This window comes from Portunus trituberculatus, chromosome 10, assembly GCF_017591435.1.
Source record: "Portunus trituberculatus isolate SZX2019 chromosome 10, ASM1759143v1, whole genome shotgun sequence".
Taxonomy (NCBI): Eukaryota; Metazoa; Arthropoda; class Malacostraca; order Decapoda; family Portunidae; genus Portunus; species Portunus trituberculatus.
The window spans coordinates 9,695,678-9,713,177 of NC_059264.1; the positions used below are offsets into that span (position 1 = coordinate 9,695,678).

The 17,500-nt window shown below is 36.7% G+C and overlaps 1 protein-coding gene across 1 annotated transcript in view; it reads left to right on the forward strand.

The window, feature by feature from the left end:
- Window positions 1-17,500, forward strand: part of LOC123502034 (nephrin-like) — a 433,084-nt gene that overhangs the window by 286,484 nt on the left and 129,100 nt on the right. The window contains exons 7-8 of the mRNA XM_045251187.1: window positions 11,361-11,480; window positions 11,939-12,124. Of these exons, the coding sequence (XP_045107122.1) occupies window positions 11,361-11,480; window positions 11,939-12,124 (306 nt within the window). The remainder of the gene's footprint in view (window positions 1-11,360; window positions 11,481-11,938; window positions 12,125-17,500) is intronic.

Consider the following 17,500-nt stretch of genomic DNA (forward strand, 5'->3'; position numbering starts at 1 on the left):
ATGATTTTATCTTAAACCCCTTGAGTACCGTGACGCGTTTCCATATTCATTCTACTTACTATTTGGGGATTTTCAACAGCTTCATAAACTTACGTAGGGATTGAAATAGTGAAGACTGTGGCTATTAATCTTCTGCCCTCCATATACCCTTCCTAATGTTAATAAAATGATCTAATCGTATACAAATCTCAAGGTGAAAATATGTCCCAGTACTAAAGAGATTAAGGGCATTTCATGATGTAAGTAATAGCAACAGATATTCTACGGCTTTGAATAGTTTTAGTGTAAGTTATTCGTGTTTTAAATGCCATCTTCATTATTTTAGTGAATAGTCAACACTTTATGAAGTTCTAATAAAAAAATAATGTATAGTCAAAGATGGTAATAATCATCATACCTTCCTTAATCACACCCATTATAAACATATCTTATTTCACTCTAACCATAAACTTTATTGTACGTTTCTCTCTCTCTCTCTCTCTCTCTCTCTCTCTCTCTCTCTCTCTCTCTCGACAACCTACCTCGCAACAATCTAGATCGTCTCTGTGGCCTTTGAAATTAATCATAATGGGAACCTAACACAAATAAGCACATGAGTCTCAGTTCACTGCCACTAACGGAGCAACCCCTAGGAGGCATCACGGTTTGCTACAACAGAGGAACTTACGGAAATGGAGCCAAATTAATAAATATTTCCAAGATTTTGTCAATTTTCAAGCTCCTGAATTTCACTTTATGGAGTTCCTGAGTTGTGTGTCTATGCTGCAGTTTGATGGATCGTAACGCGTGCATGCCTTACTTACAGATCAACCCTTTTTATTTATGTGAAACAGGAAAAAAAATATATAAGAAATAAATAAGAAAAGAATAAAACTGCTTTGGTGACTTTGAACACTGTAAAATAAGATAGGTAAACAAATCGGATTGTATGAAAAGTAGAGAGATGATTCTGTGACCGTAATTACTTTCCAGTTTTCGGATAAGTATAGTATCATAATTCAAATGTTTTCTTTAATCATTTTTTTTGCAGCACCATAACAAAAGGAACTATACGAATAAATGAATAAAATGTATAGGTTAACTATCAAGTTCATTACCATTTAGCAGATTAAAAACAGGAAATATAAAGAAACCGCCTTTATATTACAGGAAGAGAACAGAACATCAAAATCCATTAACTCCCTCAATAGTAGGACACAATTTTACTTTGAGATTTATGTACGATTCGACCATTTTATTGTCATTACGAAAGGTGTACGGAGGTCAGAAGATTAATGGCCACAGTCTTCACTATTTTACTCCCCCTCATAAGTTTCTGAAGCTGTATAAAATCACAAAACAGTAATCAGAATGAATATGGAAACGCGTTATGGCACTCAAGGGGATAAGAATAAGAAAAGGGAATTCACTGTGACAATAAATTCCAGAAACCACTTAACAAAACACAAACACGTGACTAAATATTCTCTCACCAAAACGCCTTAGAAGAAAAATAAGAACTGAAATCCCTTGGCTAGAATAATACTGCCGTAAGAATCATATCGGAGCACAAAACGTACATCATGCAGAACACGAGAGATACAATCCTGAATCACCTTTGTGGGTTCAAGGATAGGTAAAACATTATCAAAACACCAAGACAGCATCAAAACACTAAAACAACATTAAAACACTAAAACAGCATCAAAACACTAAAACAGTATCAAAACACTAAAACAGCATGAAAACACTTAACACTAAAACAGAACCAAAACACTAAAACAGAACCAAAACACTTAAACGGAAACAAAACACTAAAACACAACCAAAACACTAAAACAGAACCAAAACACTAAAACAGCATCAAAACACTAAAACAGAACCAAAACACTAAAACAGAACCAAAACACTAAAACAGATCCAAAACACTAAAACAGAACCAAAACACTAAAACAGAACCAAAACAATAAAAATTAAAAGTCTCAAAACACTAAAACAGAACCAAAACACTAAAACAGAACCAAAACACTAAAACAGAACCAAAACACTAAAACAGAACCAAAACACTAAAACAGAACCAAAACACTAAAACAGATCCAAAACACTAAAACAGAACCAAAACATTAAAACAGAACCAAAACACTAAAACAGAACCAAAACAGAACCAAAACACTAAAACAGAACCAAAACACTAAAACATAACCAAAAAAACTAAAGCAGAACCAAAACACTAAAACAGAACCAAAACACTAAAACAGAACCAAAACACTAAAACAGAACCAAAACACTAAAACAGAACCAAAACACTAAAACAGAACCAAAACAGAACCAAAACACTAAAACAGAACCAAAACACTAAAACAGAACCAAAACAGAACCATAACACTAAAACAGAACCAAAACACTAAAACAGAACCAAAACAGAACCAAAACACTAAAACAGAACCAAAACACTAAAACAGAACCAAAACACTAAAACAGAACCAAAACAGAACCAAAACACTAAAACAGAACCAAAACAGAACCAAAACACTAAAACAGAACCAAAACAGAACCAAAACACTAAAACAGAACCAAAACACTAAAACAGAACCAAAACACTAAAACAGAACCAAAACACTAAAAATTAAAACAGTATCAAAACACTAAAACAGAACCAAAACACTAAAACAGAACCAAAACACTAAAACAGAACCAAAACACTAAAAATTTAAACAGTATCAAACACTAAAACATAAAGACAGGACATAGAATCCCACTTCCCAGAGTAATACAACGTTGAATTCCTCGTTGAAACACAAATACAGTAATGAATACTGTTTGGAAATACAGAAAGGACAAAAACACATTGAAATAAATAAAGTGTACGTAAAAGAAATAGAAAAACAAGAATAATGCAAACTATGTCAAGATAATAGAGGTTCCAATCCCTTATTAGAGTACAAACAGGGGAGTGGATTCTCTGTGGACCTCTCACGCCTCGATGCGGTGTCAGGAGCGCCTCTTCATCACGCCACGCCGCTCAGAGACTGAGAGATTAACGCGATTGTCAGATATTCATGCCACCTCACGACACAGCCTCTCTCTCTCTCTCTCTCTCTCTCTCTCTCTCTCTCTCTCTCTCTCTCTCTCTCTCTCTCTCTCTCTCTCTCTCTCTCTATATACGTTTATGATTTTTCTCTCACTCTTTTCTCTCTCGATCTCTTCTCTCTCATTCTCTCCTTCATTCTCTATTCCAAAAAAATTCCTCTCTTCTCTTGGTCCGTGCATTCATTCTCTCCATCCCTCTTTCCCTCATTCTCTCAGGTCTCTCTCTCTCTCTCTCTCTCTCTCTCTCTCTCTCTCTCTCTCTCTCTCTCTCTCTCTCTCTCTCTCTCTGCATTTGTTTGACAATTCTGCATTACTTCTGTCTATAATTATGTAGAGAGAGAGAGAGAGAGAGAGAGAGAGAGAGAGAGAGAGAGAGAGAGAGAGAGAGAGAGAGAGAGAGAGAGAGAGAGAGAGAGAGAGAGAGAGAGAGAGAGAGATTGTATTATATAGAAGTCTCGATAATGGAAGAAACTATATGTATAAATAAATAAAAAAAAAAACAGTTAGGTAAATAAGTAAATGACAAATAAATAGATGGATATGGAAAAAATGGTCGAAATAAGAATGAATAAAGTCAAAGTTCTAAGTCTCGAGAATCATTTAAGAAACGAGGATGCAAAATGAAATGAGAAAAAAAAGAGAAAGTAAACGAAAACAAAACCCCAATAACAAAGAAAATATAAATAAGAAAAATAAATCTAGGTCAGTGAGGAAACTTATTAGAGAAAACTCGAGAGGCAAAGAAGATGAAAAGAAGGAAAAGAGAAAAAAACAAGAGAAAAATCGGGAAAATAAACACTTTCAATTTTTCTTGAAGTTTTAGGTCGCCAAACTTTCTCTCCAAGCAAAATAGTGAGGAAGTCTGCCCGAGTCTTCTCTTGCTCCAAAAAACGAGACAATATGCTAATCTTCCTCCTTGCCAAAAATCTTCCTCCTCCTTCTTCTCCTCCTCTTCCTTCTCTTCCTCCTCGTCATTTTTATCTTCTCATCCTTTTTCCCTCTCATCTCCTTCCTCTTTCTCACTCTTCTCTTATATCCTTCCGTTTTTCAAGTCTTCTTTTCCTCCTCCTCTTCTTTTTTCTTCTTCTTTTACCTCCTCTTCCTCATCTTCATTTGACATATTTTATTTTCCCTTAAATCTTCTTCGTTTTTTTTTTCTCGTCTTCCTATTATTCTCTTATATTCTTCTCTCTTATTTTTCGTGTTCTTCGTCTCCTCCTCCTCCTCCTCCTCCTCCTCATTCTTCTCTTCCTCCCCTTCACTATTTTTGTTCCTCCTCCTCCTCCTCCTTCTCACTTTCATTTTCTACTATTTTTATCTTGTCATCTTTATATTCTTCTCTTCTTTATTCAAGGATTTTCATTTTGTTCTTTTCCTTGTCAATTTTAATTCCTTCTGATTTTCTTTCTCATCTAAATTATTTTATATTTCTTCTTCCTATCTTCTTCTCGTTCTTAATCATAATTTTACTATTTTCCATTTTTCTTATATACTTTTTCTTCTTTCGTCTTCTTTTATTTCTCTTCATTACTCTTATATTTCCTCTCTTCTCCTTTCGCTTCCTTATCATCCATTTATCCCCGTTTTCCCTTATATATTCCGTTATTCGTCGCCCTAATCGTCTTCTCTATCTTCTTAATTGTTATTTCCTTTGGTTATTTTTTTCTATTTTCCTTTCCTCATTTCATCTCTCTCTTCTTCTCTTTCAGTTCAGAGTAAAACATCTATTTATCTTCCTTTTCTCGTTTGAATTTCATTGTTTATTTTTTTCTTGTTTAAAATTTATGGGGACATGTTGCTTATTTTCCTCTTCTCGATCTAGTTTAATTTACTTTTTATCTTTTTCTTCTTTTTTTCCCTTTTCTTTTTATATGATCCAGTCAGAATTTTTGTTTTCCTTCCCATCTTTACCGTGTCATCTTTCTTCTTCTTCTTCTTCTTCTTCGTGTTCTTGTTCTTCTTTCTATAACTTCTTGGTCGTTTTTATTGTCAGCCATTCTCTTCCTCTCTCTCTCTCTCTCTCTCTCTCTCTCTCTCTCTCTCTCTCTCTCTCTCTCTCTCTCCTTTCATCGTCTTCCACATTCTTCCCTCCTTTTTTTATTTTGTTTTATTCTTTCTTAATTAATCGTGTCTCTCTCTCTCTCTCTCTCTCTCTCTCTCTCTCTCTCTCTCTCTCTCTCTCTCTCTCTCTCTTAATTTTAATCTTCCTCCTTCTCCTTACTTTATTTCTTTCATTACACCTGAGTTACAGACTTGTTTGATGTCTTTTCTTCCTATTCCTCCTTCCTTCCTTCCTTCCTTCCTTTCTTCTTTTTTTTTGTGTTCCTCCTCCCCTAGTTCTTAATTAATTTCATTACTTTTCCTTACATTTTTTTTATTTAGTAATTTTTCTTTCCCTCTCCTTTCCTTCATTAACTTTTTTTTCTTATTCCTTGTTTCGTTCTTCACTTATTTCTTGAGTAAACACACTTTTTATTTTCTTCTTTCAGTGGTTGTCATGTTTTTTTTTTTCTTTCTTTTACCTCTCTTTCCTTCTCTTTAAAATATGTTCCTTGAGCACACACTTTTTCAGTTTTCTTCTTCTATTCTGTTTTCTGTTTCCCTTCCTTCCATCCTTCCTTCCTTCATTCATTCATTCCTTCGTTCATTTATTCCTTCATTTTCTTTATAATTTAGTCCTTGAATAAACATATATTTTTTTAAACTTCTTTGCTTCTTCCAGTCGATGTCATCTCTTCCTAACCTTTCTTCTATGTTCTTCCATCTCCTCCTCCTCCTCCTCCTCTCCTCCTCCTACTCCTACTCCTCCTCCTGCTCCTCCTCCTCCTCTTCTTTCTCCTCCTCCTTCTTCTCCTCTTTCTCCTTCTCCTTCTCTTTCTCCTTCTCCTCCTCCTCTCGAGAATCCAGGAACAGAAACAAAAGGCAAAACATAAAAGCCAAATTACAAAAGCATCTTGGGGCGAAAATTTTTACTTCTCATTTTCTCTCTTTACTTATAACTCTCTCTCTCTCTCTCTCTCTCTCTCTCTCTCTCTCTCTCTCTCTCTCTCTCTCTCTCTCTCTCTCTCTCTCTGCTTCTATTTCTATTTCTTCACCACATGCTTCTTTTTTGTAATTCTTTTTTCTCTTTTCTATTCGTTTTTTTTCATGTTCTGTCTGTTAGTTCATGTGTGTGTGTGTGTGTGTGTGTGTGTGTGTGTGTGTGTGTGTGTGTGTGTGTGTGTGTGTGTGTGTGTGTGTGTGTGTGTGTAAGTGTGTCTCTGGCTGCCTATTTATATACTTTTTATGTCTGTCTGTCTGTCTATCTATCTATATGTCTAAGTCTATGTGTATGTCTTCCATGGTGTCATGTCCTTGCTGTCTTTCTGTTTACTCGACATGTGATCGACTGTTTGTCTGTTTACCTGTGTGCCTGTCTGCATTCTCTCTCTCTCTCTCTCTCTCTCTCTCTCTCTCTCTCTCTCTCTCTCTCTCTCTCTCTCTCTCTCTCTCTCTGTATGTGTGTGTGTGTGTGTGTGTGTGTGTGTGTGTGTGTGTGTGTGTGTGTGTGTGTGTGTGTGTGTGTCCCTGCCCCGCGCGTCAAAAATGCCTTATGACACGGGCTAGGGTGAAGAAAGGGCTCTGTGGTTAGGGTGCAGCACTGTAGCATGCCGCGGGGTCTTGTTCTAACACTTTGACCTGTCTCCCTCGCCTCGTCTGATCCTAGCTGACCTTATCACCTTGCCTTACCTTGCCTGACCTTGTTTGACCTCGACTGGGAACGACGAAGAAAATACCCAGGAAATATTTGAATAAACTTTGCACATGTTTAGTTTCGCTTCATATTTTTCTTCTTCCTTGTCTTGTTTAAATTTGAGCTGGTTTGTGATGCTTTTGTTTTCATTTTTCTTTTTTTTTTTTTCTTATTTTTCTGACATGACCAGAGAGAGAGAGAGAGAGAGAGAGAGAGAGAGAGAGAGAGAGAGAGAGAGAGAGAGAGAAAATACCAAAATAAATTAACATACTTTATTTTCTCAGTCTTCATTTTTTGTTTTTATCAAGAAATTCGCAGCAACGCAAATCAAATGAAAGAGTTTGATGTATTTAACTTCAGTTTGGCGAAGCGAGAAGCGACTCACTGACTGACTGACCGACTGACTGACCGACTTACTGACTGGCTGACTGACTGACCGACTGACTGACTGACTGACCGACTGACTGGCTGGCTGACTAACTGGCTGACCGATTGATTTACTGACTGAGTAATTGAATGACTGGTTGACTGACTAACTGAATGACTGACTTACTGACTGACTGACTGACCAACTGACTGGCTAGCTAACTAACTGACTGACTGACTGACTGGTTGGCTGACTAACTGACTGATCGAATGTTTGATTTCATGACTGACCGGCTGACTGAGCGACTGACTGACTGAATGACTGGCTGACCGACTGATTTACTGACTTGATGACTGACTGGCTGATTGAATGACTGACTGACTTAATGACTGGCTGGCTGACTGACTGACTGACTGACTGACTGACTGACCGACTGACTTATTGACTGGCTGACTGACTGGCTGAATAACTGAATGGATGATAAATTAAAGAAATATTAGTCTTTCAATCTACAGTGAGTGACTGACTGACTGACTGAAAGATAAGAATGCATGAGTGAGTGAGTGAGTGAGTGAGTTAGACAGTGAGTGAGAGAAAGAGACAATTCATGTGTGTGTGTGTGTGTGTGTGTGTGTGTGTGTGTGTGTGTGTGTGTGTGTGTGTGTGTGTGTGTGTGTGTGTGTGTGTGTGTGTGTGTGTGTGTGTGTGTGTGTGAGAGAGAGAGAGAGAGAGAGAGAGAGAGAGAGAGAGAGAGAGAGAGAGAGAGAGAGAGAGAGAGAGAGAGAGAGAGAGAGAGAGAGAGAGAGAGAGAGAGAGAGAGAGAGAGAGAGAGAGAGAGAGAGAGAGAGAGAGAGAGAGAGAGAGAGAGAGAGAGAGAGAGAGAGAGAGAGAGAGAGAAACCAAAATACAGATGAACAAGACTATTTTTTTTCCTTTTCTCCTTTTCATTATTATTAAAATTATTTTGTCTTTGTTATTTTTTCTTTGGTATTCTGCCTCAAACTCTTTCTCCCCTTCTATCTAATTCCTCCCTCTACTACTACTACTACTCCTCCTCCTCCTCCTCCTCCTCCTCCTCCTCCTCCTCCTCCTCCTCCTCCTCCTCTTCTTCTTCTTTTCTTCTCCCTTCCCCATTTCCTCGCCTTAAAAGCAACAATTCTTCCCCTTTCATGAAGTCTTAGAATGGTGGAAAATACACTAAATTGCAAAGCTTCCATTGGTCTTAAGGCTGAGAAATGGAGTGTGAGAAAGAGAGACGAGGGATTACTGTGTGTGTGTGTGTGTGTGTGTGTGTGTGTGTGTGTGTGTGTGTGTGTGTGTGTGTGTGTGTGTGTGTGTGTGTGTGTGTGTGTGTGTGTGTGTGTGTGTGTGTGTGTGTGTGCTTTATACTTATAATATCTCTCTACTTCTTTCCTACCTTCATTCTTTGTATTCATTCATTCATTATTTTTCATATTTATTTTCTTTGTTTACGTTCCATCTTCCATTTTTTTCCCTTCTTTTTTATTTATTTCCTCTCATCTTTCCTTCTATATACTTTCATGACTATTTCTTCCCTATTCTTAACTAATTTCTTTCATATGTTCTTCTATTTTTCCTTGCGCCTTTTCATATCATCTGTCTATTGTTTTTACCTCTTCCCTCTTTCCACTACCTCTTGTCACCCTTCAATTCTTCCTCCTCCTCCTCTTTTCCTCTTCTTCTTGCTTCTCCTCCTCCTTCTCCACTTCCCTTTCTTTCCATCCTCTGTTTCTTAATTTTTATGTCCTCCACTTCCTCCTTTTCCATGCCTCTGCCGTCACCTTCTTTTCCTCCTCCTCTTCGCTTTCCTCTTCTACTTTTCCACCTATTTTTCTATTCATTTTCTTCTTCCTTCTCCTCCCCCTCTCCTCTTCCTCGTCCTCCTCCTCCTCCTCCTCTTCTTCCTTCCATAAAATCCCAACAGCCAGACAGGCGATAAATTTCCAAACGTCATCAACACTTTTCCTAGAATTTGGCATTTTTTCTCCCAATTTCATGAGTTTCTCTTGATAATCTGAAGAAAACGGGATAAATAAATAACTAGAATCTCTCTCTCTCTCTCTCTCTCTCTCTCTCTCTCTGCTTATCTTCAATCCTGAGATTTTAACGTTATTCTCTTTCTCAATTTCATTTTTTTTCTTTTTACTTTATCTAGTACTTCCTCTTCTTCTTCTTCTTCCTCCTCCTCCTCCTCCTCCTCCTCCTCCTCCTCCTCCTCCTCCTCCTCCTCCTCCTCCTCTTTTCTTCTTTTTCTTCATCTTTTCTTTTTTCTTTTTCATTTTTCTCTTGTTCTTGTTCTTGTTCTTCTCTTTGTTCTTCTTCTTTCTCCTCCTCCTCCTCTTCCTCCTCCTCCTCCTCCTCCTCCTCCTCCTCCTCCTCTTCCTCCGCCTCCGCCATCTCCTCCTCCTTCTCCTCCTTTACAAAAAATAACCTTCTCGTTATAGGTAAGGATTACACACACACACACACACACACACACACACACACACACACAAGAACTATTTTTTTTTCTTTTATTATTTTTTCTTCCTTTCTTCTTCTTTATTCTCTCTTCTTTACTTTTCCTCTCATTTATCCATCCTTTGTCGTTCCTCTACTGCCTGTTCTTCCTCTCTCTCTGAATTTCTCCTCCATTTTTCCCCCATTATTCCCTCCTTTGCTACTCCTCCTTCCTCTTCTTTTCTTATTATTTGCTTATTTTCCTTATCTTAATTCTCTCTTCCTTTACTATTTCCTTCCTTTTCTTTGTTAGTTTCCATTATTTTTTTATTTTTCTTTCATTTCGTTATCTTTATTTCATTTTCTATCATCTCTTTTTTCTTCTATTTTCTCTATCCTCATTCTCTCTTTCTTTACTATTTCCTTTTTTTATCATCTCTTTTTTATCCCTTTCATTTTTTTAATAATATATTTCAGTTATCTTTTTTTACTATTCTCTTAAAATTTTGCTTCTCTTTTCGTCACTTTTCTTTCTTCCTCTTCCTCCTCCTCCTCCTCCTCCTCTTTCACTTCCTACACTTCTCTCCATCCTATCCTTGTAGTAATTAGCGTTTTTTGCCTCATTATTCTCCCCACCCTTCCTTATTCCTCCCTTTAGTATCTCTTCCCTCCTCTTCTCTTATCTACATTTTTTGCTCTCTCCTTATCTTTCTTTTATCTTAAATTATCTCTCTACTTAATATTTCATACGTATCTTTCTTACACTTTCTATATTTATCTTTCACATTTCTCCTTTTGTCTCTTCGTCTTAACATAGTCTCTTCCTAGTTGTACTTCTATTCCCTCTTCATCCACTTCTTTATCTATTTTCATTCCTCCTGTTATTTTTTTCGTATTTTTTGTATTTTTTTCTGATTTCCATCTCTCTTACTCCCTCCCTCTTCTTCCTTCACAATACATGCCATTGTACATTACAAATATTTCTGCATCTTCAATCTATTCACATCCTCTTCTTTTCCATTACAGTGCTATATTTTTCTCCCTATCCGCGCCCCATTCATAACTAATAATTGTTAACCCTTTCTCTCTCTCTCTTTCTCTCTCAGTCTCTCTCTCTCTGCCCCTTTCATAATGAGTATTCCTGACCCTCTCTCCCTTTCTCTCTCTCTCTCTCCTTCCCTCTCCTCAAGCCATTAACAAGCCAATTTTCTTGTCAATAATTACACTCTTCGCTTCAATATTCCCTCTCCCTTTCCTCTCATCCCACGAGTATACACACACACACACACACACACACACACACACACACACACCTCTGTCTCTGTCTATCTGTTTGTCTGTCTGTCTGTCAGCTTGTCTATCTCTTTTGTATGTTTCTTTTTTCTCTCACCCTCTCCCTCTCTCTCTCTCTCTCTCTCTCTCTCTCTCTCTCTCTCTCTCTCTCTCTCTCTCTCTCTCTCTCTCTCTCTCTCTCTCTCTCTCTCTCTCTCTCTCTCTCGTCCATTATGTTACCGTTATAATTACTGTAACTATTTTTGATGCTGCTGCTATGACTACTACTACTAGCTACTACTACTACTACGGCTACCTACTACTACTACGGCTACCTACTACTACTACTACTACTACTACTACTACTACTACTATTACTACTATTGTCTCCCTTTACTTTTACCATTAACACTTTCATAATATGTTTCTCCTTGTCTCTTCCCCGCCACTGCCCCCCAGATGCCCCCCGCACCGTGACAGTACTGGGCCCTTCTCAGGTAGAGGACGGTGTTACCATTAACCTCACCTGCTTCACCAGTGTCTCCAACCCACCCGCCTCCCTCGCCTGGTCTGTGGCTGGTAGGTATGCTTGTATTGTGGTTATAAGAGTTTTTTTTTTTTTAATGGTTTTCTTGTTCTTCCTTAATTTCTGGATAGGTTGTTATTGTTTTCTACCACACAAGTTCACTTACATACGCAGTCTTAAATATTCATTCTTTCGGTGAATTCTGAAACTTACTTGTCCACTTCTGCATTCCTCGTCTTCCTATGACTTCAACTTTCTCAAAAGGAAGGTTTCAAGATAGTTATCCTACATTTTTTTTTTTTATGAACTCTCTTTGATTCTGTTCCTTTCACTCATTTTTTCCTATAATTTTGTTGCTTTTGGCTACTCCTCCACCTTCATAATTCCACACACACACACACACACACACACACACACACACACACACACACACACACACACACAGACACCACTCCACACACATACATACTGATGATCTCCCTTCTAATCCTTTCTATTTTCCTTTATGCAGGCGAGATGCGGGAGGCAAGCAAGGCCGTGGTGGCGCCGCAGGAGGATGGGGGCTGGGTGAGCACGTCGCACCTCACACGCTACAAGGTGGACGGCGCCAACCTGTCAGCAGTGCAGGTGGAGTGTCGCGCTGTGAATCCTGCTATTGACCACGTGGTGAAGAAACTTAAGAGCATCACCATAACACGTGAGTATACCAGAGAGAGAGAGAGAGAGAGAGAGAGAGAGAGAGAGAGAGAGAGATTAGAGAAAGAGTTAGAGAAATGGAACTGAAAGATAAAAGAAAGGAAGAAAAAAGAAATGGAATAAAAGAGAGAGAATGGGTAAAGGAATGCAGAGAATGTAAGGAATTGACATATGAGAGAAGGAAGGAGAGACATAAAGGAGAAAAAATGAGGCGCAGGAAATGAAAAGTAAAAAAATGGAGAAGCTGAAAAGAGGAAGAGAAGATGAGAGAGAGAGAGAGAGAGAGAGAGAGAGAGAGAGAGAGAGAGAGAGAGAGAGAGAGAGAGAGAGAGAGAGAGAGAGAGAGAGAGAGAGAGAGAGAGAGAGAGAGAGAGAGAGAGAGAAAAAAGTGTACAGCATGAACAAGTATAAGAGGAAGAACAAAATATATGAATGATAATAAAAATAATAATAATAATAATAATAATAATAATAATAATAATAATAATAATAATAATAATAATAGTAATAATAATAATAATAATAATAATAACATTAATAATAATAACAATAATAATAAAAATAATAATAATAATAATAATAATAATGATAATAATAATAATAATAATAATAATAATAATAATAATAATAATAATAATAATAATAATAATAATAATAATAATAAAGAGTATGAGAAAGCGGAGGAGGTACAAGAAATGGAGGAAGAGGAGGAGGAAGAGGAAGAGGATGAATGAGAGGAGGAGGAGGAAGAGGAGGAAGAGGAAAAAAAGAAGAAAAGCAGATTAAGAAAGACATGAAAAAAAATAATAAAAAAACGAAAAATAAATAATAATGAAACAAAAATTGACAGAAAAAAAAAAAATACAAAACCCACAAAAAACAACAACAGATAAACAAGTGAAAGAAAATTAAGACATAAAAATAAAAATAAAGGAGACTAGGAAGACAAACAGAGTAAGAGAGAAAGAGAAACAGAGGAGGAACATAAAGAGAGGAAGGAAAGGAGGAGGAAGAAGAGGAGGAAGAGGAGGAGAACACGCAATTAAATCAAACACGAGAAAGAGACACGAAAGGGGAAGAGAGGAGGAAGTGAGAAGTAGAGGAGGAAGTGAAGAAGGAAGAGTGATGATAGGAGGAAAGAAAGGAGACAGAGAGAAGAGAAGAAGCAAAAGGAAGGGAAAGAAGAGGAAGAGGAGGAGGAGGAGGAGGAGGAGGAGGAGGAGGAGGAGGAGGTGAAAGATGATGATGAGGAGGAGAGTGAGAAAGATCAGATGAATTTGGAGGGAAACGAAGGGGAGAATGATGGAGGAAGAGGAGGAGGAGGAGGAGGAGGAGAAGGAGGAGGAGGAGGAGTCAGGCAGTGCCGACTTAATGAGATGAGCTCAAGTAATCGACGAGAGAGAGAGAGAGAGAGAGAGAGAGAGAGAGAGAGAGAGAGAGAGAGAGAGAGAGAGAGAGAGAGAGAGAGAGAGAGAGAGAGAGAGAGAGAGAGAGACGAAACTAATCTCTAAAGAAAAATATACGCGTCACTAACATGTCAAGAGGAATGAGATGAACTTGAACACGTGTTGATGAAGTAAACAGTAGGAAGAAGAAATACGAAAAAAAAAAAAAAACAGGTAGAGGTGGAGGTACAGGTGAAGAGGAGGAAGACAGGACCCGAGGTAACAGAACTCAAGGTAGGTTGTAAAGTGAGAAGGGAATGAAAGAAGAGACGCCAGTAAGGTAGAAAAGCAATAAGATAGGTTTTCGATGCGAGACTCTCTTAGAAAAGGCGCTATTTTAAGTATGGATTGAATGTGATAGGATAGTCTGAAAGGGAAAACAGATGGAAGAAATGTAGAAAGAAATATATGTACAGGAGAAAATTTTTTGATATAACATGTGTAGAGTGATAATGGAGTCTTAACCCTTTGACTGTCCCTTGGTACACCTTGCCCTCATTACCAAACACTCTAAGACACCATCACTAGTTCTACAGCAACATCTAATCCGGAAACTGGGCAAAAATAGCAAAATGTATGTTTTTTCATTGCCAACTTTCTTGTAGATGCTTATAAAGACTTCACGCATTGCTTCTTGTTCTGCTAATTGTTTCGTGTCGCAGTGAAAGGGTTAAATGGAAGAGAGGTGGAAGAAGTACAGAGGAAAGTGTGTACAGTAGAATAAGCTTGTATATAACTTGTGTGCAGTGATAATGGAATATGAAATGGAAGAGACGTGGAAGAAATTTAGAAGGAAATATGTACAGGTTTCTATATTGGGAATAAAAAAAAAGATATAAAAAAAAACATTCCTTTTACTATGAATTAAATATGGAAGGGTAGTACAAATAGAGAATAGATGAAGAAACGAAGGACAATATGAGTTGGAAAATAAATTGTTAACTTGTGGGGAGATATAAGGAGGGAAGAAGAAACAGAAGAGGATAAGTATGAATATCTGCTTTTTAGGCTTCTGACACTTAATTAAGTTTGCTAGGATAGTCTTAATCCCTTCAAGACTGAGACACATTTTCACCATGATTTCTGGATATGACTGGACGATTTTAGTTACATTAGGAAGGGGCTAAGGAGGCTAGAAAATAATGGCTATAATCTTTACCATTCTTATCCCACATGGTTTTTTGAAGCTGTATAAAATTGCCAAAGGGTATCTAGAAAGAGTATAAAAACGCGGTAGAGTACTGAAGGGGTTAAATAGAGAAATGGTGGAAGGACAAGTAGAATTATAGTTACATAGTCTAGAGAGCTAGCTAACTACCTATCCATGGCCTCAGCTTAAAAGGAAGGGCTAGTGTTCATTAAATCATGACTGGAGGTGTGTGTGTGGCTGGTTCAATTCACCGTGTCTGTCCCTTCTCTCCGGGAGTCAGGCGTGCTGATGTGCGGTGCCCTCCTGTAATTAGCATGCAAATGTGATTTCTTTGTTGTGGGAAAGGGTATGCAGGCAGGTTGACGGATAGACAGACAAGTAGACAGGTAGACATACACAAATAGCAGGGCGTGCACACACACACACACACACACACACACACACACACACACACACACACACACACATAAGAAATATCCGTCAAACTAAAATGCATGCAAATAATCCGCATATAATTTCTGCACTGAAAAATAGCATAAAATAAAGCACCGTTTACAAACGCTGGCAAAAGAAAAGAAAAAAAAAAGTCTATTAACCTACCTATAAACGTTTCCGCAGCATACTAACTTCAACCTTAAGGAGTGCAAAGAGCTTATACTACAAGAATAAACTCACAAGTAACCAAGGTGACCCTAAACGCCAGTAGTCTACCATAAATTTTCTTTTGGGTAGGTCAGGCAACATACAACGAACTATTGAGTTACAGCCACATTGTAATGACATTGCCAATAAATTCAATGGAAATTTTGTAAATAATACACATGCCTTAAATGAAGAAAATAAGTACAAAGTTTATCTAAGAAATTCATCTGTATTTGGCACCTACTGATAAAAATGAAATTGAAAAAATCGTAAACTCCTTAAAATCGGATACCCCTGGCTATAACGCTATATCACCTAAAGTATCAAAGTACACCTCACACCTTATATCCACTCCCTTAACTCACATCATTAATCTCTCTTTAAAAACCGGTATATTTCCAAACCAATTGAAAATAGCTAAAGTTATTCCTATTTTCAAATCAGGTGACAGATGTGAAATAATTTTTTGAGAAGATTATTTCCTTTCGTCTAACTAATCATCTTGAAGCTAACAACCTTTAACCAGAATACCAGCATGGCTTCAGAGCACACCGATCCACTGAGTCTGCATTACTTCAACTCGTTAACAAAGTGTATTTAGCCTTAGAAAAAAAAATGCAGTAGGGTTATGTATAGACTTATCCAAAGCATTTTACACTTTAGATCTTGATATTCTGCTACAGAAATTAAAACATTTAGGAATATGAGGTGTACCACTAAAGCTTTATTAGAGTAGTCATACATGTAGAAAACAGGTTGTGTACTGTAATCATTGTTATTCTCCTTTAAGATCCATTAACAAAGGTGTACTACAAGGCTCTTGTTCTCGGCCCGATACTTTTTCTTATATATATATATATATATATATATATATATATATATATATATATATATATATATATATATATATATATATATATATATATATATATATATATATATATATATATATATATATATATATATATATATATATATATATATATATATATATATATATATATATATATATATATATATATATATATATATATATATTAATGCTTGTAAAAAACTCTAATTTGTAATATATAGTGATGATACGACACTAATCTTAAAGGACAAAAGCCTGGACTTCCTCCACTCAAATTTAATATCCGAATAAAACAACATAAGATCATGGGATAATGCAAATAAATTAATGATTCATATTTCAATAACAAATTGTATATTTTTTCAAAGTAGATCAGTAAAACATTCAATAAACCATGTTCTACTGGATGGTCAAGTAGTACAACAAGTCACCCACACTAAATTTCTTGGGGTCACCATTGATCAAAGTTTAAATTTCAAACACTAAATTGATCAGACGTGTTTGAAAAATTTCAAAAATTGTTGGTATTCTGTATAGAATTCGCAATAACTTAACCACGAAAGCTATGGTCAGGATATGTCATACTCTTTGTCACCCACACCTTATGTACTGTCTCGATATGGGAGTGTACGTGTCCGTCCTTCCTTAACAGACTGACCATTGCCAAAAAGAAAATTAAAAAATGCATCTTTTTCCTTAAAAAAAAAAAAAAATCATTCTACTAATCATATATTCTCTGAGGTAAAATTGATGAAGTTTTCCTGTATTCATAAATAATTTGTTATTTTTAATTTTCAAAAAAACTGAATAAAACACAATATTCAAGTTAATTGACAATGTTGTAAACACTAGAAATAATGAGTTAAATCTAATTAATCAAAGCTCTAACAGTTTTTAGAACTATACTATTTAAAAACAGCATCATTAGTTCATGGCCTAACCTCTTTAATAGTCTGCCTCTTGATAAAAAAAAAATTCTCCTAACAACTAATACTTTTGAAATATTCAAAAGGGATATTAAAGCCTATTGGATCTCACAACGGAATGTATAAATTTGTATAACTTTCCGTTTTGTTCTACAATGGTACGATGTCTGCTTTCTATCATATTTCTTATTTTTTCTTTTATTGTACTTGTTAATTCCTCTACACAAAGATCTATTGTAGTTTAACTTATTCAGGCGTTGTGGTTTGTTACCTGACCTTATAATAATGTGATGAACGTCCGTCAAGGACCTACGGTTCGACTGACCGTGGCTAATATATACACTATGTAACCTGTACGTAT